An 18750-nucleotide genomic window follows, 5' to 3' on the forward strand; every position below is an offset into this window, starting at 1 on the left:
AAGGGGAAACTCCAGAACACATTTCACAAGATAGATTCTGGCTTGAAGGCTCACGGTTATGGGAGGTGAAGGCAAGGGAGGAGGCAAGGATGAGTCAGACGTTTCTAACCTGAGAGACTGCCCGGTGCTGCTGGCACATGTGACAATGGAGAACTTGGATGGGGCAATACCTGGCAGGAGATGAATGATGTGGGGTTCTGAGAGTCCCAGAACAAAACCTACATTAATTTTGAGCCAATCAAAACAGAACAAGAAATGATTTACTATGGATGCCTCAGCTACCGCTCTTGAATCGTGGGAAATCCATTCCCTAGAATGGAATCCTGTCCTCCCGCTCTTGCCATCTCTCCCACGAAAACTCGCCATGTGCAAAGTCAGAAGCAAAAGCAGGGCCAGAAAAAGCCTGGCTCCTCTGACTTTCACAAACCTCCCTGGTGAGATGCCTCATAGGCTTATTCAACATGAAACCGCACAATAGTTTCCTCTTAACAATTCAGGCGCTGTGGGTATAACAACACACATGGATCCCACAAACCACCAATTAATCAATAATTTCAATCTTCCTTCTCACATTTTTTCCTAGAGCTGCTGACAAGTAGAGAAATCAATCAAATTCACTTTTATAGCCATGTTCGATCTATGGCAGTGCTAACAGGTGATATGAGGAAGAAAAAGGAGATGCTGTAAAACTCAAACGAGCTGGATCTTAGGATTGCCATTGTTTGCAGTCCTATCTGAATAAAACTACCGTACCTGCAGGGAAAACTGTGTTTAAAATCCAGCTTCGAGCACATAGCACCCATATGAATATGGCTATGTTACTTAACATTTACGTGCCTCAACTTTGTCATCTTTAAAGTTGGGATAGTCATATCACATAGTTTATAGAGGTGATGTATTAACAAAGTACTTAGCATAGGGTCTGACAAACAGTAAAGTATTCAATAAATGTTCGCCTCTATTATTATTTTTATTGCAACACTGAAGACAAAAGGTATGCTCTGGAAGTCCAAAGTCATGCTGGGAATGGTGATCCTGTATTTACCAAAGCAATGCAGTCACATCCTGGGTGGATGTGACTAGCACAAATTTGGATATAATTCAATTAGCAGTTGGCCCCTGCCTTCCCCCAGCTCATTTTCAGATGTGAGATGGGCTGAATTGCTTCTCTTCTGAGGAGGCACGGGTGATGGCTCCAGGACACTTGCAGTTTAATCCAAGCTATGGTCATACTTACACAGTATAATTTCCATTGTGCTTTTAGTGGTATTTTCAACTACTTGAAAAATATTGTTTTTCATTAACTTCATAAAAATGTGACTCCTTACTCGGCAAGACTGCAATTTTTGGAGTCCACTTATCTCATTATGGCAGGGTTGATTTTTGTTTGTTTGTTTTTCTGTTCTTGAAAAGTAGTCAGTTCCACAATAATTAGGAACTGCTTGCCTGCACTTCATGGGTATGTGCATGTTGAAAGGAGACAAAGATAGCTCAGTGTACATTATAGCTGGGCTTAATCTAAATGCATTTTAGAGGATTTGTTTTGTTTGCCTCTGCTCCTAAGCATGGTGTTTTGGCTTTAAAGTTTGTCTCCTGACAAGTCACTGCATGTACAGATTATAAGAGGTTGGAACTATTTCAAATGTGGCGCCTTAGCCCATTTCTTCTCTATTCAGACAAGAAGTATCCTGGCCTGTCTGCCAGGCTTGAGAAGCTTTCCTTACCTGGGACTTATTATTTGCAGAAGCTAGATACCTAAGCTGTTGATGATGACACAGAAGGGTGTAAGTGAAAGCAGCCAATGCCAAAAGTAAGTATTTTGCTCGGGACAGGTGCTCTCTACAGCAGACTCTCAGCAGCTACCCTACTCACCCAAATCCAGACTTCTACAGATGCCTATCACTCAAGAAAACTATAGAGTGAGCCCTCTGAATCACTAATTATATTTGTTCTGAATGATATATCAGTCCCACACACCTGCCCAGCTATTCTGGGAGCAGAATGTGCCCACGGGATGACAACTCCCGTTCTCACTATAGCTGAGTTTCAACTGGGGTGTAGCCTGGAGTTTCTTCTTCATTTCTCTGTTGCCCAATTAGCACTGAAGCTGTCACTGTAGCATGGAAAGGATTTTTAACTCTGTTAAATGGGACATGATTTCCAAGATACTACAACTACAGTGATTCATGCAGAGACAGCATTCTCCACTGAAGACTAATATTTAGGATAACTGATTCGTACATTGAAATGCGCCTTTCCCCCCATATATCTTGATTTCATGATAAAAACAGAGAAGAGGTGCTTATATTCCTAATTTCTAACTTTTAGTCTACTTTTATGAAACCTAAATAATGCAACATTATTTAGAAACTAGTACTGACTCCTTGATGTAAGAAATGTGAGTTCATAAGCTTAAAAACAGAGTCTGGAGCCAGACTGCCTAGGTTCAAATCTTGACACTTACACGTTTGTTTGAACTGTGCAATCTTGGTCAGGTTACTTAATCTCTGTTCCATGGGTTGGCTCCACTGGGAATTGAATAACACTGCCATTACCTCCCCAAATGTCTGGCACATGGTACGAGACCAAGAAATTTATTTTTATTATATATTATTATGAACTCATTTTAATCTTTCAGTATGATACATATGAGAAATAAAGAAAAACAATAATAATTGCTTAAAAAATAAAAATACTTGAATCCAAACTTTCATTTTGGAGTTATTCCCTCCATACCACAAGACAGTGAAATAAAGCAACTGCATCTATACTAGTTTTAGATTCTCTAGCTTGCTGTACAGATAGCACCTCTAATTATAAAATCATATTTTATATTCTATTGATTATAGGATGAGTTGAAATTTTGGGTACAAAGTTTTGTCCAAAGGTATTATGGCTCTATGTATAAGATGGTAAAATATGAGACAAATCTCATGAGCAAAGAATAAGTAAAGGTAGTTTTCAAAGCCTTTCTCTCCTATCCTAAATTTTGGCAAATTACAATTGCCCAGGTTGCCCAGTGTTCTCCTCTGTAAAGTGAGAGGGTACCTCCCCTCTAATAGTTCTCACAAAGTTCTAATAAAAACAATAACTATTTTTTAGACTGAATCTTGTAAGTTCCGATAGACTAGCAAAATACTTCCACTGAATTCTCCTCTAATTCTGTTCTCTCGTACCCACAAACAAAAAGGTAATCACCTCATAACTAATTATTATTAGTGTATGATCAGAAGTCTATAATAAAACGTGGTTATTCATCTCACTTTGGATATTGTGTTTTTGCAGACCCTTTAAAAAATTAGGTCTCTAAGGCACTTGTCACATGGTGTTTTCAAGGTGGTTTTTTTTTTATATAATTTAGTGGAACTATAAGAGCTGTCCAAAATTTTTTCCATGAATCTCTAAATCCTATCAGGTAACACCAATTAAAACTACTCACTCACACATCTTATATTTCTGTCTTGTAAATTTTGTAAGAGGAACTTATTATATATCTGAAAAATTCTTTTAAACAAGAAATCAGTAGAAACAAGTTGTTGAAAGAAGCTAATAAACCTTTATCACTATCATTCGTGAATTGATAATTAGCATTTCTGAAGTCCATGCTACCTAACATAGGCAAGAATACATAAATTTCAACAATATACAATGGACTTAATCTGTTATAAAGAACTAATATACTCAGGACACAAAGACAACAAAATTATGCTGCTTTTATAAACAACCTAACAAAATATCATCAACAACTCTACATAATAACTTGAGCAAAAGTCCTTTAGAAAAGGTAAGGTGCTATTCAAATGCAAGGAATTATTCATTCCAGTATCCAGAGTGTAAATGCTTTACACTAATTGAATTGATGTTCTCTTTTGAGTTATTCTATTGTGTATGAATCAAGTAGATTCTACCATGGCTGTCATCTTACTTCTTAGGACTGAGTGACTGAAAAACACGTATTTTTAAAAGTCACGTGGGCGCCTGGGTGGCTCAGTCAGTTAAGCGTCCGACTGGCTTAGGTCATGATCTCACAGTTCATGGGTTTGAATCCACGTCAGGCTCTGTGCTGATGGCTAGCTCAGAGCCTTGAGCCTGTCTTTGGATTCTGTGTCTGCCTCTCTGACCCTCCCCTGCTCATGCTGTCTCTCTCTCTCTCAAAAATAAATAAAAAATTTATTAAAAAAATGATCCTCATTAAATAAATAAATAAATTACATAAATAAATAAATGTCACCAGCTAATTATTCTTTTTACAAATAATTCAGCATACTATTCTTTTATATAGCAAATTACCATGATTTATCTGAAATTCAGTCAGATTTATAGAAATTTGGTCTATGAGAAGCTTTTTAGGAGATGGCTGCTTTGTGAAACATGATGTAACTCACCCAACCCTTACTCCTCTACCAAGAAAACTGGCTTCAGAGTTTAAGAACAAAAGCATAAACAGGGGTGCCTGGGTGGCTCAGTAGGTTAAGCGTCCACCTTTGGCTCATGTCATGATCTCATGGTTCACAAGTTCTAACCCAGCCTCCAACTCTCTGCTCTTAGCTCAAACCCTGGAGCCTGCTTGGAATTCTGCGCCCTCTCTCTCTGCCCCTTCTCCACCCATACTTGGTCTCTGTCTCTCTCTCTCAAAAATAAATTAAAACATTAAAAATTTTTTTTAAAAAAGCATAAACAACATTAGTTAGATCATTCAGGTTCTCATCTTTGCTCCCCAGCCCCACCCAATTCTGAGGACTTTTCTGTATCTTTCCTGCATCTCCATTCTGGATCCAAAAGAAAATAATGGCCTGAGTTGAGCACTGTGCCCATTTTATAACTTGGTGATGACTAAAAATAGCTGCAATAGCACTAATTGGAAAACAATGTTCTTTTAAACTAAATGTGTTGATACATTTGCACCACTCACATCAGTCCTAAAGAAAGATAAGAGATTTTTATAGTACTCTGGATTTCATTTGTTCAGTTTACCAAATACCAGTGTATGGTTTTCACAACAATATAAAAGTAAAAGATAATCTAGCTTGAGATTGTTGATTGTTTGTGTTGTACATACCATGGTGAGATTTATGAGGTGAATAATAAATGAGTCAAAATTTTATAAAAATTAAAATATATTCTGGCTTCTACATGCTTCATAGTTTTTTAGATAAATATTACATGCTTACTTTTCTAACGGACTCAAAAAGCTGGAGAAAAAACAGGCTAAGTATTTAAACAAACACTACCAGGTGAAAATACTCAAGTGGTGTCAAAATAAATGTTAACTGAAATCCAAAAATTAGGGAAACAAACAAATCTCAAATTACTTACAAGTCGGTTTTGCTCTTGGAGGAAATTTGGTCCGGGTAATAGCCAAAATTATGAAAATAATGACTGGCCATAAAATCAAGACAAGTGTCCAAAGCTGCAAAATAATAATAGGAAAAAATGTTAATTACATTGCAGAACCAAAAACTTGACAAGAAGTACAACATATTATAAACTTCCAACACTAATCTGATGTTTGCTTGTGAATGCTATTAATAAGAAAGGAATGAGAGATTTTTTAAAATGCAAGAGATCTCGAAATGAACACAAGAATGACTTTTCCAGGCTGAAAATCTTAAAATGAGCTTCTGAAGCTTCCTTACCAGTCATCTCTCATGACTGTCCCCAGAGTGATGATCTCAAAATTCAAACCTGAGCAGTAATTTCTCTGCTTAAAAATCTTTTCGTTGCTTGGTGGATAAGGTTCAACATTCTAAACAGGGCATACAAAACCCCAAATAATTTCAACCTAGGCTTTTCTTACCACTTCTAATGTCAACATTCTAAGGCCAGACATAAAGATTAGTGTGTGACATTGGATAATGGCTCAATAAACATTAGTAAACGAATGAGTGAATAAGTGAGTCAATTAGTCAATGAGTAAACAGGAACTTAAAGTTCTATGTAACCCCCCTATAGCACTATAAATAGTACCTTGTGTCTGCTTTTATCATAGAACTTTTACTATCTATGTATCTACCTACCTACCTACCTACCTACCTACCTACCTACCTATCTACCTACATATTTTTCTTTGATTGGCTTACAATAAATTGGTGATTCTTTTATGGCAGAAAAAGTGTCTTATTCATTTCTGAATTTCCACTGGTACCAAACAAATGCTCAATAAATGTACACTACATCAAAGTTTCCGTTAGGGAATTTCACTGTAAGACACTCAGGAGTGGCTTTTTTCCCCATATAGACACGATTCAGTTTGTAAGATGTGAACTACTTAAAATTACCTACATATAAAATTGGTTCCAGAGCAGTAGCATATATACTCAAGAACATCAACTGTTATGCAAATCACACTGCTCAAACCAAACTGTACAGAATAAACCTTGCCTATACTTAATAAAGTTCAACTTGGAACTAAGTTTTTATCTGGTTATGCAGACTGTTACCATTTCTCCCCCACTCTCCATAGCTTCAGAGATAACTTATGACAAATCTCAGACTACTGCCTGGGGCTCTTCAAATCTCCAAAACAATCAAGTCCAGTTCAGTTACTGATCTTTAAGTAATATGAAAATCTCCATTGTGTGTCTAGAGCACTGCTGTCCTTGCTGAGAGGCCTGTCACCAACTTGGCAGACTGCAGGTTGAAGGGTAAGTTTTTAGCAAATGGAAGAAGTTGTAGATATAAGAAATCCTAGGTTACTTGGTTTGATCATAGCTGAAAAGCTCCCAGTCTCAACAGCTTAATCTGTAGCAGTACTTCTCAAGCATTAATGTGCACACCAAATCAGCTATCAATCTTGTACACATGTAGTTTCAGATGTACTAGATCTGAGGTGGGGCAGGAAGCCTGCGTTTCTAACAAGCTGCAGGTGGGTGATGCTGCTGCTGCTGTCCATGAACCAGAAATGGAGTAGAACAGTTCTAAATGTATGCCATCTTACCTAACGAGCAGGATTGTTTATAAAGTCCTAGATTATTTGTGTTGGAAAGTTCCTTTGACATCATTTAGTGGATAGAATTCAGGACATTTGTAAACTTGGATAGGAAAAAAAGATTACATTTTTACTTTCTCTACCTTTTAAATGAATTTTAGCATTTCCATTAATGATGAACACAGGCAACGAAACATAAATGTTATTAGAAATGCTTGTGACTTTGTCACAAATAAAAATCATAGATATTTTAAAATCACATTAGTGTTGCACTTGCAGATATCTTAAAGTTCTTTAAGTTCACGGTGACCTTAAAAATTAGTTTTGAGTTCACTTTACTTATTTATTTTGTTTGCTTATTGCTATACCAAAGAAACACATACTACCATATCATAGAGTTGCCTTTTAATACCTTAATAACTGAATTTCAATATAACTGGTTTTACTTGTAATTCTATTTATTTTATTGATTTAAAAGCATTATTCTTAGGAGGGCCATAGGCTTTACCAGGCTGTCAGTGATATCTAAGGCACAGTGGAGGCTAAGAAGCCTTGGTCTGATCCAACTTTTGTTTTGTTCTCTGATGTGCAGAAGGTTATCATATTGTTATCCATTAATTTACCCAAAGTCACATAATTTAGGAAGCAGAGCAGGGGGTGAGGATCTGAATATCAAGATACTTAGGCTAATCTTTTTAATTATCATATTGCTCTGAGGAACAAATAATGCCTTACAGAAAGTAAACCAGAAAAATATGGATGTTATAGAAAAATATAAAATGTATTCTAGCCTTATCTCAGATACATTTAAAAAAATCAGAGTCTGTTCTTCAAAGACCTAGGTACAAGTACCATTTTTATCCTATGTGACTTATTTGAAATGTTGACTATAAAGAATTAGGTTAAAAATATTAATGTTTGTGGATTTCTTGGTTTTATATTTGAGACCATAGTTATTCTTTTTTTAAAAAAAAGATTCATCTGAGTAGGTTTAGTGCCCCATAAACCTAGTTACTTTTAGGAGCATCTATTAATTTTTTATAGCAACCTCATGAGAATTCAGTGAATAACGGAGACCAAGTGAACCAGCACAAATGTATATTCACATTCAAACAAGGGGACTCTGTAATGGAATATCTTTAAATTATCTTTTGGTTGATCTAATTTAATGTTTTCATTAGGATGTTTTGATAAATTTTGAAATTAATTTTAGACATGATTTAAATCCAGACAAAACTATAATCTAGATCAGAACAGTTTAAGACGATTTGGACTCTGTTAAAGGTGAAAACTACAGCAAGCCCATAAACAATCCCATTATCATAAGATTTCCCCCAAGATCTTAGATCAGAGAGGTTTGGAGAGCATTTCTGTATACTGCATTTTAGAAGGATAATAAACACAAAGCCCTCCACACTGTGATCTTGGGAATGTTAATGTTGACAAGTTAATCACAAAAGCAAGAAATAAACAAAATTTAAATTTTCATAGCAGCAGGATTGCTCCTGACACCATTCTAAATATTATTATAAACAACCTAGAAGCAAATGCAGTGTCAAGGATCCAAAGACTAAACCAATGAGCCATGACTCATTTTTGGTTTTTTGGAGAAAGGGCTGGTATATTGATTTTACACATATAGATATTAGGCCTACTCAAAAACTAAAGGAAAAGCAGTTTTTAAAAGTTTCATTTCTTTCTAATATTTTAATCATCTCACATTTGCCTCTATACCTCACTTGTGTTCCATCCTCTACCCTGTGTTCTTGACCTCCAAAGGCATATGCAAACTGAGTAGTCTAAAATTCCTTAGTAGGCTATGGTGTGTGTCTCTTTTTGTTTCTCCAGCATTTATTTCCCATTGATTTGTCCCATTCTCTTCCCTTTCCCTTCCTTAACAATTCACTGCCTGAAAATCCTCGGTCCACACAAGTACCGAGGGCACCACTGTAACACAGTAAGGAAAGTGGGTTCCTAGCAAGGTGTAGAGGAAATGCACAGTGCAGCAGTCAGACCTGGGAGGTCAGAACCCAAGTAGCGCAAGGAAGGTGTTTACTCAGGGAAAGAAGCAGGTGACTGGTTTCACACAGGGAGGTTGGCCCAAAAAATTAGTGCATTATCCATAAGGGGGGCAGGTTTCTCACTATCCATCAAGGGAATTATAAACATGAAAAAGAGGAAACAAGAATGCTATAGTGTTGGCTTAAAATTAAAGACATGGGTATGAACTCCTGGTTTCCAAAATGCATAAAGAGACATGAAACATAGCTATAAATGTTTGGGTATAACTTTTTTATCTCCTTTTTTCTGGTTTCACAAGTTCTTTCTACCTCATCACATAGTTTCTCTGTCCCAACCCTGGAAATATCCATTCTCCCAAGAAACCTAACTCCTTTTAGTAGGCATCTGAGAGCTAGATGTACTCATTGGTATTAGAATATCACTGTCTCCATGCCTATTGCCACAGAGATAGGTAGATGATAGGTAGGTAGGTAGGTAGATCAATCGATCAATAAGATGTACTGCTTAGAGAATGCTGAAAATGATGGGGACATCAATAGAACCAGCCTATCACAAATTTGAGCATCAAATTTGACCCACTGGCCAAGTTTAAACATTAAAAAACATTATGACAATAAAAGATTATATCTAATTGAACAAACTGGAATTCTGAGTCTATGTAGGTGTCAATAAATACATAAGGAAACAACTAGATAAACTGAAAGTTTAATGAGGTATAGTCTCAAAGGAATTTCTCCACAAAATGGGACAAATTGACATTATATGCCTCCTGATGTTAAGCAATGGTGCAAGAACACTGCGTCACTTCTGTAATATTCTTCCCAAAGATAAATAACCAGAATCTAAAAATAAAGAAACAACAGATACTCTACAAAACAACTAGTCTTAAATGTTCAAAATGTGTCAGGGTCATGAGAGTCAAGGAAAGATTAACAAACTGTTGCAGAATGAGGGAGACCAGAGACATGAAAACTAGATGCAGAACGTATTCTGAACTGTAATTTTTTGTTATAAAAGACATGGTTGGGACAACTGATGAAGCTCAATTTGTGTCTAAAGATTTGATGGTGATACTGGGTCATGTAGGTGAATGTCCTTGTTTGTAAAACAGGCACACTAAAGTATCCAAGGTAATGGAGCATCAATCTCCACTGACTCTAGAAAGAAATTATTTGTACTGTTTTTGCAACTGTTTTTTTAAATTTGAAATTGTTTCAAATTTAAAATTTAGAAATTATTTTAAAAATAATTCTTTTTAAAAATCAAGAGGCAATTTTTAAATGATAGCACAAGAGAAGAGATGAAGAGTCAAGAAAAGAGATAAAAACAAACATATTTCATATCAAGGAATGGTATCCTACTGCACAGAGGTGGTAAGGTTGAGGAAATTAATGGTGACGGCAGGATACATTTCAATGACCTTGAGGTCAGCAAAGTCAGCCACTCAAAATTTCAAGTTTTAAATCTTAGGAAATTCCCAGAATTAACCAAATATAAGTTCACTCCAAAATTTTCATTTGGAGCTGATCTGTGGTACCTATTAATTAATTTGCATTACCTAGTAACACTAGCCTTTGCATTTGCTAATAACCATTGTTTCACATATTTAAAAACTTCTCAAATCTAATTTTTTTGAAAAATCTGAGCAAAGCACATAATTTCAGCTTTAGGTAATTCACATGCCATTACTTTGTCAGAACCTTTTATTCTAATTACTGCCAGTCCATCTGATTCTCCTTGTATCCACCAGTTTTATTACTCTTACAAATCACTTTCACTGAATGTAAATAAGAAAATAAAATACCAGTGAACTTTAAATTATTTAGTGTTACCATATATTTAAAACTTTGAGGAAACTACTACTATTTGAATGCCTTTAAATAGGGCATTCAAGCTCTAGTCTTCATCATAAATGTCACCATCCCCTACTGTCTTATGCTTGGCCACTCCACATAGTCATATTACTTGTCTTTCCCATACAGGCATTTGGGTTTGTACCCCTTGCACTAGAATGGTTTGAAGTTGGCTATGTCCAAAATGAATGATACTGAATATCAGCACAATTTCCAAACTGCAGTGGGGATTCTTTTGCCTACCTCTGAAAATCAATAAAAATAAAACGTTTCAGATGAAGATTCTCCATTCTTGGTCACGGAGTCATGGTCTTGGAGAGTCTTACTTTCATAATACAATAAAAAAATTATTGAGCACCTACTGTGTACAGGGCACTGAGGATAGAGCAATTAAAATTTTCAGTCTTTCAGGGAAGGAATCCCTTTAAAAATTTATAATCAAATGTTATAGATGATGCCAAGACACAGGAAGTAGAATGTAAAAGGAAGATAAAGGAGGGCATCTGGGTGGCTCAGTCTGTTAAGCATCCAACTTTGTTTCAGGTCATGATCTCACAGTCCATGAGTTCAAGCCCTGCGTTGGGCTCTGTGCCAACAGCTCAGAGTCTGGACCCTGCTTCAGATTCTGTGTTTCCCTCTCTCTCTGCCCCTCTCCTGCTCATGCTCTGTGTCTCCCTCTCTCAAATAAACAAACAAATAAATAAACATTAAAGTTTTTTAAAAAAAATTAAAGAAAGATAAAGCAAGGGGAGTGGAGTCTAAAACCTAAAAGATGAAAAAGGGTCAGGCAGGAGAGAGGATATGTGTGTTGGATGGAATGTGAAAAAGAAGTGGGAGTCTTTCAAGCAGAGGAAACATATGGGTGAAGACCCACAGATGGGAAAGAGGGTGGAATATTCCAGGAAAAGAAATAAGTCCAGAATGACTGGTACATGAAAAGTTAGGGAAAACATCTTTGCATATGGTTATCCAGCTTCTACTTGAATGCTTCTAGTGACTAGAAGTTCACCATCTCAAGAGACTTCATTATTGGACAACTCACATTGTCTGATTTTGTTTGTTTGTTTTTGCTCATATCAAAGTGATATCTTCCTTCCCATATCTGATACTCACTCATCTTAGTTTGGCCTTTTCTTCCACATGAGAATTCTCCAAGTATTTGAAGAGAGACAAAGTCCTCTCTCCTCCTGTGTACTAATGTCAGTTCCCTCAACAATTCTCTGTTAAATATAATTTCAAAATATCTTCCCCAGGATAAATTCTTTTTATGTGGTCTTATAATTAGCACCAATTCAATACAGTATTCCAAATAATAATAGTTAATATTTATTGACAGCTTAGATTGTGCAAGATGCTATGTTAAACACTTAACGTGCATTAATTATCTCTTTTAATATACTCACCTCATTTCCTCTTGTATATGGGAAATCAGAACCTTAAAGAGATTAAATAAGCCTTCATTCCATAAGCCACTAAATGGTGTTTGAACCTGGAGTGCCTGGCTTGAGCACCTGCACAGGGAAGCATTAAGCAGTGGAGCCAAGCACTATGGGATAAATTACTAGTTCTCTTTGATCACAATACCATACTTTTTATCAGTTCAGCATATAAGAGCATTGAAAATCATTGAAAGGTTTTCCTATAACCTAAAACCATAACTTTTTTTATTACAAACTTGAAAGTAAAAATTGCCCAACCTTCCACATATAAAGTACATGGTTTCTTCCGTCCTTTTCCATTCCTTTACTTTTGCAGTCCCAGAAATCAAAGATGACTATTACTTGGTGGTAACAAGAAGATTCCAAGGTTCACATTCCCAGGTAAGAGGCTGTTATTTTAAATCTGGAATAAACCTTAGTTCCACCCCCAAAACAAGCAAATAAAAGTGGCAAAGCTCTTAGTTAACTGGGCTTTCGGTTCCTGGGCTCTTCTGCCATCCACGGAAATGACTCATCTAAAAACTGGGATCAAGGACATCTTCTGAAATCGATACTTAACAGATTATCATACATTTTGGAGATTGGTAAATCTTCTATGATGAATACTAAAACACTTTTTCATTGGACTTTAAGCTAATTTATTTCTACATTGCTCTCATTTCTAAAACATCTTCATCTCATTTGCTTTTCACTGACTGACTAAACTAACAAAATGGGCATGTCTGCTATATAACAGGCACCAATATCAACAGATAGATCTAAATTTTCTTTGAACAATTAAAAGGGATTAAAGGAGTAAATGATACAAATTCAGAAGAGGAAAAAGGGCCCAGAACATGTGGTCAGGTAGTTGTCTGAATTGTTCAGGACCTAGTTCAGTTTAATCTGATTTATAACTAAATTTGAGATGACAGCCTAATCTTAAATTGCATTAATCAAATAATAATTTTAATACATAGACCAACCTGTTCTAACATTTTAAAGCAGGGACTTTCTCTAGGCACTGTGAAGGGAGGTCATAGGCACAAGGTGGGGATTAGGAAGCAAGTGTCATACTGACCCAAACTGTTAGAAATCAATCAAGTTGTAGGAATGTCTGTGACAGAAAAGCCAGTTAGATCTACCACCAACTGAGCTAAAGGTTGATTCACCAGCCAAACAGTTTGGTTAAAATAAACAGCTCGAAGTAATTTTCCTTCTTCTGTCCTCAATCTGGAATCGGATTCCACTTCTGTAGAGATTTGAAGCCATTCCTTGATATGCCTATTTAGGATTCCTCTTCTTAATGAAAGATAACTCTGATCTTGCACTATCTAGTCTTACATCCTGCAGCCTCTGCTGTGCCAGGACTCAGTTTCCTATCATCAACTAGCATCTCATTAGGTGAGCCTCCCTGTTGCTAACCATCTTCAGTGGAAACTTCATTTTTGCATTATTTCTAGAGTTAAATTACAAGCCCAGCAGGGTAGCAACTGCATCTAATTGATTTTCTCTATTACCTAACATTTCCGTCGGTGCTTAATGTATTTTTTTCATACTCTTTTAGCTTGTTTGCTTGCTTTTCTTTTCTTTTTTTTTTTGTTTGTTTTTGATATAATTGAGAATTGATGTAACCACTAATATTAAAAAAAAAAAAACAGTAATATCTAAGGCCTCCTTAGCAAATATGATCTCTTCACTGGTGGGCTGAATTTTGAGTGGGGATCAGAGAATGTTGAAAACAGCAACTCAACTAGTGGCAGTAGAGAGGCAGCAGGAGGTAGGGAAAAGAATAGATCCATTTTGGGGGGAAATCTGACTTTGAGTCCTTAAATTCACTGTGTGGCCCTGGACAAGTGCCTTGAGTTCTTGGGGACCTATAAAATTAAAGCAGTTAGAGAATCTCAAATATTCCATAGTATCACTATTTGATTTTATAAAAAAGAGAGAAATATTTACTCTAAGAAGAATTTTGAGGAAGATAACCTCCAAAATTAAAGATCTTGTCTTCCCCCACCCCTTTTTTTTGTAGCCAAACTCAACAGTTAGCTTATCCCAATGTCTTTCTATTTCTTAGACTATATAATTGTTTGAAATTCTTTTCTCACTTCCTTTTCTAGGATATAGTTTTAGAATATATCTCCTCAGTAATCCCCACTCTAATATTTTTACTGTATATTTGATTTTTCCCTTATATATCATTTGTTTCTCCATTAATAGATTCCTAACTCCTTTCTTACAGACTACCCTTCTCACCATTTTGCTTTGTGATAGAATCTCTTGAAAACAAAGTGGAAGAGGATGTCTTGATAGTAATTATTCTTTAACAGTCACTAAAGACTATACATTTCCAGTGTCACACAGCTTCATTTCTTTTTTTCTTAAATTTTTTTTATGTTTTATTTATTTCTGAGACAGAGAGAGAGAGAGAGAGAGAGACAGCATGAGCAGTGATGGGTCAGAGAGAAAGGGAGACCCAGAATCTGAAACAGGCTCCAGGCTCTGAGCTGTCAGCACAGAGCCCAAAGCGGGGCTCGAACCCACAAACCGTGAGATCATGACCTGAGCCGAAGTCAGACGCTTAACCGACTGAGCCACCCAGGCACCCCACACAGCTTCATTTCTATTTTTTATCATGTTCAGAAAGATTACAATGAGAGAAATAAAAATGCCTGCATTTTAAGTAATTGCTTGATGGATGATTAAGTCTAGTACCTACATAACGACTATGTCCTCCCCTCAAATTTTTATGCCTCTTTTTTTTCACATTCTCTTTTAGTTTGTTTATATTTTCCCTTTTCACAATTTCTTTTTTCATTTCACCTCCTAACTTTCCAAACTCTTGATTTTCTCATCCTTCCCTGTTAACACTACCACAGGTATATCCTTTCTACCTGTGTCTTCAAGTCTTCTTTCTAAGACAGGAGATAGGGCTGGCCCTAGCCAAACTACAAAGAAAGAAATGTACCTTTCTTTGCCCTCTTGTTTTCTTTTTAGAATTGTCACTCCTCGTGGCACCACCATTTTCTAAAGGTCTCTTGTGTCCCTCTAGTTGCTTGTAATGGATTCAAGTGAGCCTTCTGTATTTCTCTAAATTCAGAACTATTTCTCTCTCTTTTTCAAAATTTTTAACACTTACTTATTTTTGAGAGACAGAGAGAGACAGAGCGTGAATGGGGAGGGGTAGAGAGAGAGGAAGACACAGAATCCAAAGCAGGCTCCAGGCTCTGAGCTGTCAGCACAGACCTGACATGGGGCTGAAACTCATGAGCCATGAAATCATGACCTGAGCTGAAGTCAGATGCTCAACAGACTTAGCCACCCAGGTGCCCCAGAACTATTTCTGATTTCATTTCTTGCAATCAACACTTATCTGTCCTGGGTCTCAAGGTAGACTTAATCCTCTGATGTCTCCAAATGAACTAATAGGTCATGCATTCTCTTTCCTTAAGCAAAAGTATAATTAGCAGGGGCTTTCTAGGAATTTTTGACTGCATAAGAATAATACAAGGTATCATACTGAAAATGTTTTAGCATGCCTGAATTCCATCTCCTTTAAATATGCCATATCCAGCAGAAATTGACTAAGATGGAGAAAAACTCAAAAGTAGAAAATTGATATACCGGCTACTTTACAGATAAGGAAAGAACTTATTAAAGTTCCTAAAGATAAACTTTCTCAATGGAAAAAAAATGTTTTCACCTGAGGGTTGGGTTTCATTATTTTTTAAATTTTTATTTTTAGGTAAAATGGAGTTGTAAGGAAAATATATGACCTCGGCATTCAGTCTATCAGCAATAACAGATATAAGTTTTCAGTTCTTCTATGCTTTTATTTTTAACTGTGGAGTTTTCATCACTTAAGAACTTTACTCTATATAAATTTCTATCTCTCTCCCACAATCCCTTTTCCTGGATTTCCTTCCACAATTACTTTGAATGAAATATGACATACACATCACCCCAAATCCCTCTATATTCTATTTGTCAAGTGTTTCATTTGATTCTTACCACTAAGTGAGATAGACAATGGTAGCCTCTAGTCCCATTTGGCAAATAGGAAAACCAGTGTTCAAAAAAATGGTAGTATGCTCCTCAAGTCATGCAGGCTCTGAGAAGCAGAACCAAGAACCCAACTCTCATCTGACCACACCTACATATCCAGACTCTTCCTGCTCAATTCCAAGTAGAACCTAGCATGGAATCATTATGGGAGGTTTTTCTTTTGTGTTGTTCTCAATTTTAAAAGAACACTAATGATATAAATAAAAAATATTAATGATTTAAAACATGATGTCCAAATCCCACACTCATGTAACTACATAACATGATTTTAAATCCTGTCCACCACATTCACAAAAAGGAGTGAACATTACTTCTCATTCCCAATACGTAGACCAGAACACTTAAGTAAGCAGTGTCAGGCACTGCAAGCAAGCCCAGAGTCAGATAAGGTACAGAGATAAAACGCTGGTTTCTATGATGCACATTATTTGCATAATATTTATATTATTCCTTTGGGGCTGGGGATTGCCACTCTCAAATGAAATATATTGAGTGTCTTTTTTAATTTCCCTGGTTTTCAAACATTCTTCTGAGTATGTGTCAATTCATAGAAACCAACTCCGTTCTCAATCTCCCTATCCCCTGTCTCATGAGTATCTAATAGCTAGCTTTGTAATTTTAAAAGCAAACAAGAATGTAAGGGCACAAAAAAGATGTTGCAATAAATAGAGTAGACAGAATGTAGCTGTAAAGTTAAGTGATTCAATAATACTCTTGAAGCATGGCACATAAATTGACTCTTGTTTGACATTTCTAGTAAATAATTTTTAGGTACTAAAATTTCTTAGAACTTTCCATCACTTTTGGTTTACAAATGCATTTCTCCTCCATTTATTATTCTTTTCATCTAATACTTTCTTTATCTCATTTTTAACTAAACTTATTAAGAAGATTTCTGAAAGCATTTTGGCCTGCAACCTAGAATTCAACAGTAGTTCCAACTCAAAGAAAAGTGAATCCTTTTCTTTGCCCAGGGCATGTCCTGGTTTACCCTAGCAGTTTACTGAAGTCAAAAGACAGCTTTGGGGTGTGTTTGGACTTGCCCCCATTAGCTATAAGACAGATACAGGGATGATTTCTAAATATCTTATTCCTGCTTTAGAAAATGGCTTCAAACTCCTCTGTTTTTACCTGTCATCAACATCACATTTAAGGACTGCCTGAAGCATTGCCCCCCAATGCCCCTCCCTACCCTTTTGCTACTCACCGGCTGCCTTTTGACACCTAGCCAATTTTTCCAGACCAGGACCCGAAGCTGATGAAACTGGGAAGCCATCCTTCAAACACCACGAACAAGAGAATTCCTCTTTTCCTCCACCCCACAGACGAATTGGTACCCTGTCCAACTTGCTGTGTCAATGGGCCAAACAAAGCCTTTTCACGGCATAGCTTTCCTGAGAGCTGGGGTAAGAAACCCACAGTTCTTCTGCACCTGGATTTTTCCTTTGGGTTAATCCTTGACCAAGGAGTACTTCTCAACCAACTCTTCCTCCAAAACAAGAACTCAGACCAGAACTTGTCAGTGGCTTTGCTTATTTTAAAATAACATCCAGTTACTGCTTGTTGCATGAAGTCTAGACTCAAGAGAGAATGAGTATCATTCAGATAATGCCCCACTGTAAAAAAAAAAAAAAAAAAAGCTGAACCCACACCTCCTCCCCGTGATATTAACTGCCTATCCACACCTTCCAGAAGGTGTCACCTGCACTGGACACGTCATGAGGAATTAGGTGGGACCCTTGCCAGGCCAGTAAGACTTGTCCTACATTCTCTCTCCTTCTTTACTACATAGTGCCTGCTGTAGCAGAGGCAGGACACATAGCATTTTACAGACTCTGGGCCCAGTGACTCATAATCTTTAAATTGCCATTAAGATGTTTTAACTCAATAAGGCCAGAGCTCAGCTGAAACACTCTGAACCTCAGCCCATAGAGAAAGTCTCAATCTTTAGCCTAAAGTTACACTGAATGCTTTGATTTGGAGGGAAGTAACTAGGTTGTCTAGGTCTTCCCTTCTGTTACAACTTACTAGGTTAAACAAACTGCAGAAAATAAAAGGGAGGCTGTAGGTGGCATAAATGACATACAATGGATTCCCTCATTTTGAGGATGGGAATTCATGTGGTCCTTTACAGGAAAGCCATGTTATTTTAGGCATTTATAATTAAAGAAGACACAGGTCGGCCCAAGATATTCTGAATTTATGATATAGCAGAGTTCTAATGCTCTTGAATATCCAAATCAGCTAAAGAAATCTATTGTAAATTAGGAGAAAATAAAAAGGCTCTATTCTTGAATTATTCAAGTGTACTTTCTAATTAAGTAATTTTAATTGTGATTTCAGGATACAGATGAAGTCTGGCATAAAGATCTCCAGGAGACAACCTATTTCCTGTGACAACCTATTCCCTATGAAATTCAATGCCTCCACAATTGGGCTCCAACCAATTTTTCAATAATCTATT

The 18750-nt window shown here is 36.6% G+C and overlaps 1 protein-coding gene across 2 annotated transcripts in view; it reads right to left on the minus strand.

Moving 5' to 3' along the window:
• The window catches only part of ABCA12 (ATP binding cassette subfamily A member 12), a 174355-nt gene extending 156793 nt beyond the window's left edge, over positions 1-17562 (minus strand). For both annotated transcript variants that reach the window (XM_077748646.1, XM_077748645.1), the window contains exons 1-2: positions 17494-17562; positions 5317-5410 (exon numbers count right to left, since the gene is read on the minus strand). In XM_077748646.1, the coding sequence (XP_077604772.1) occupies positions 5317-5410; positions 17494-17562 (163 nt within the window). The remainder of the gene's footprint in view (positions 1-5316; positions 5411-17493) is intronic.
• Between the last annotated feature and the right edge of the window lie 1188 nt (positions 17563-18750).

This window comes from Crocuta crocuta, unplaced genomic scaffold, assembly GCF_008692635.1.
Source record: "Crocuta crocuta isolate KB4526 unplaced genomic scaffold, BGI_CrCroc_1.0 scaffold229, whole genome shotgun sequence".
Classification (NCBI taxonomy): Eukaryota; Metazoa; Chordata; class Mammalia; order Carnivora; family Hyaenidae; genus Crocuta; species Crocuta crocuta.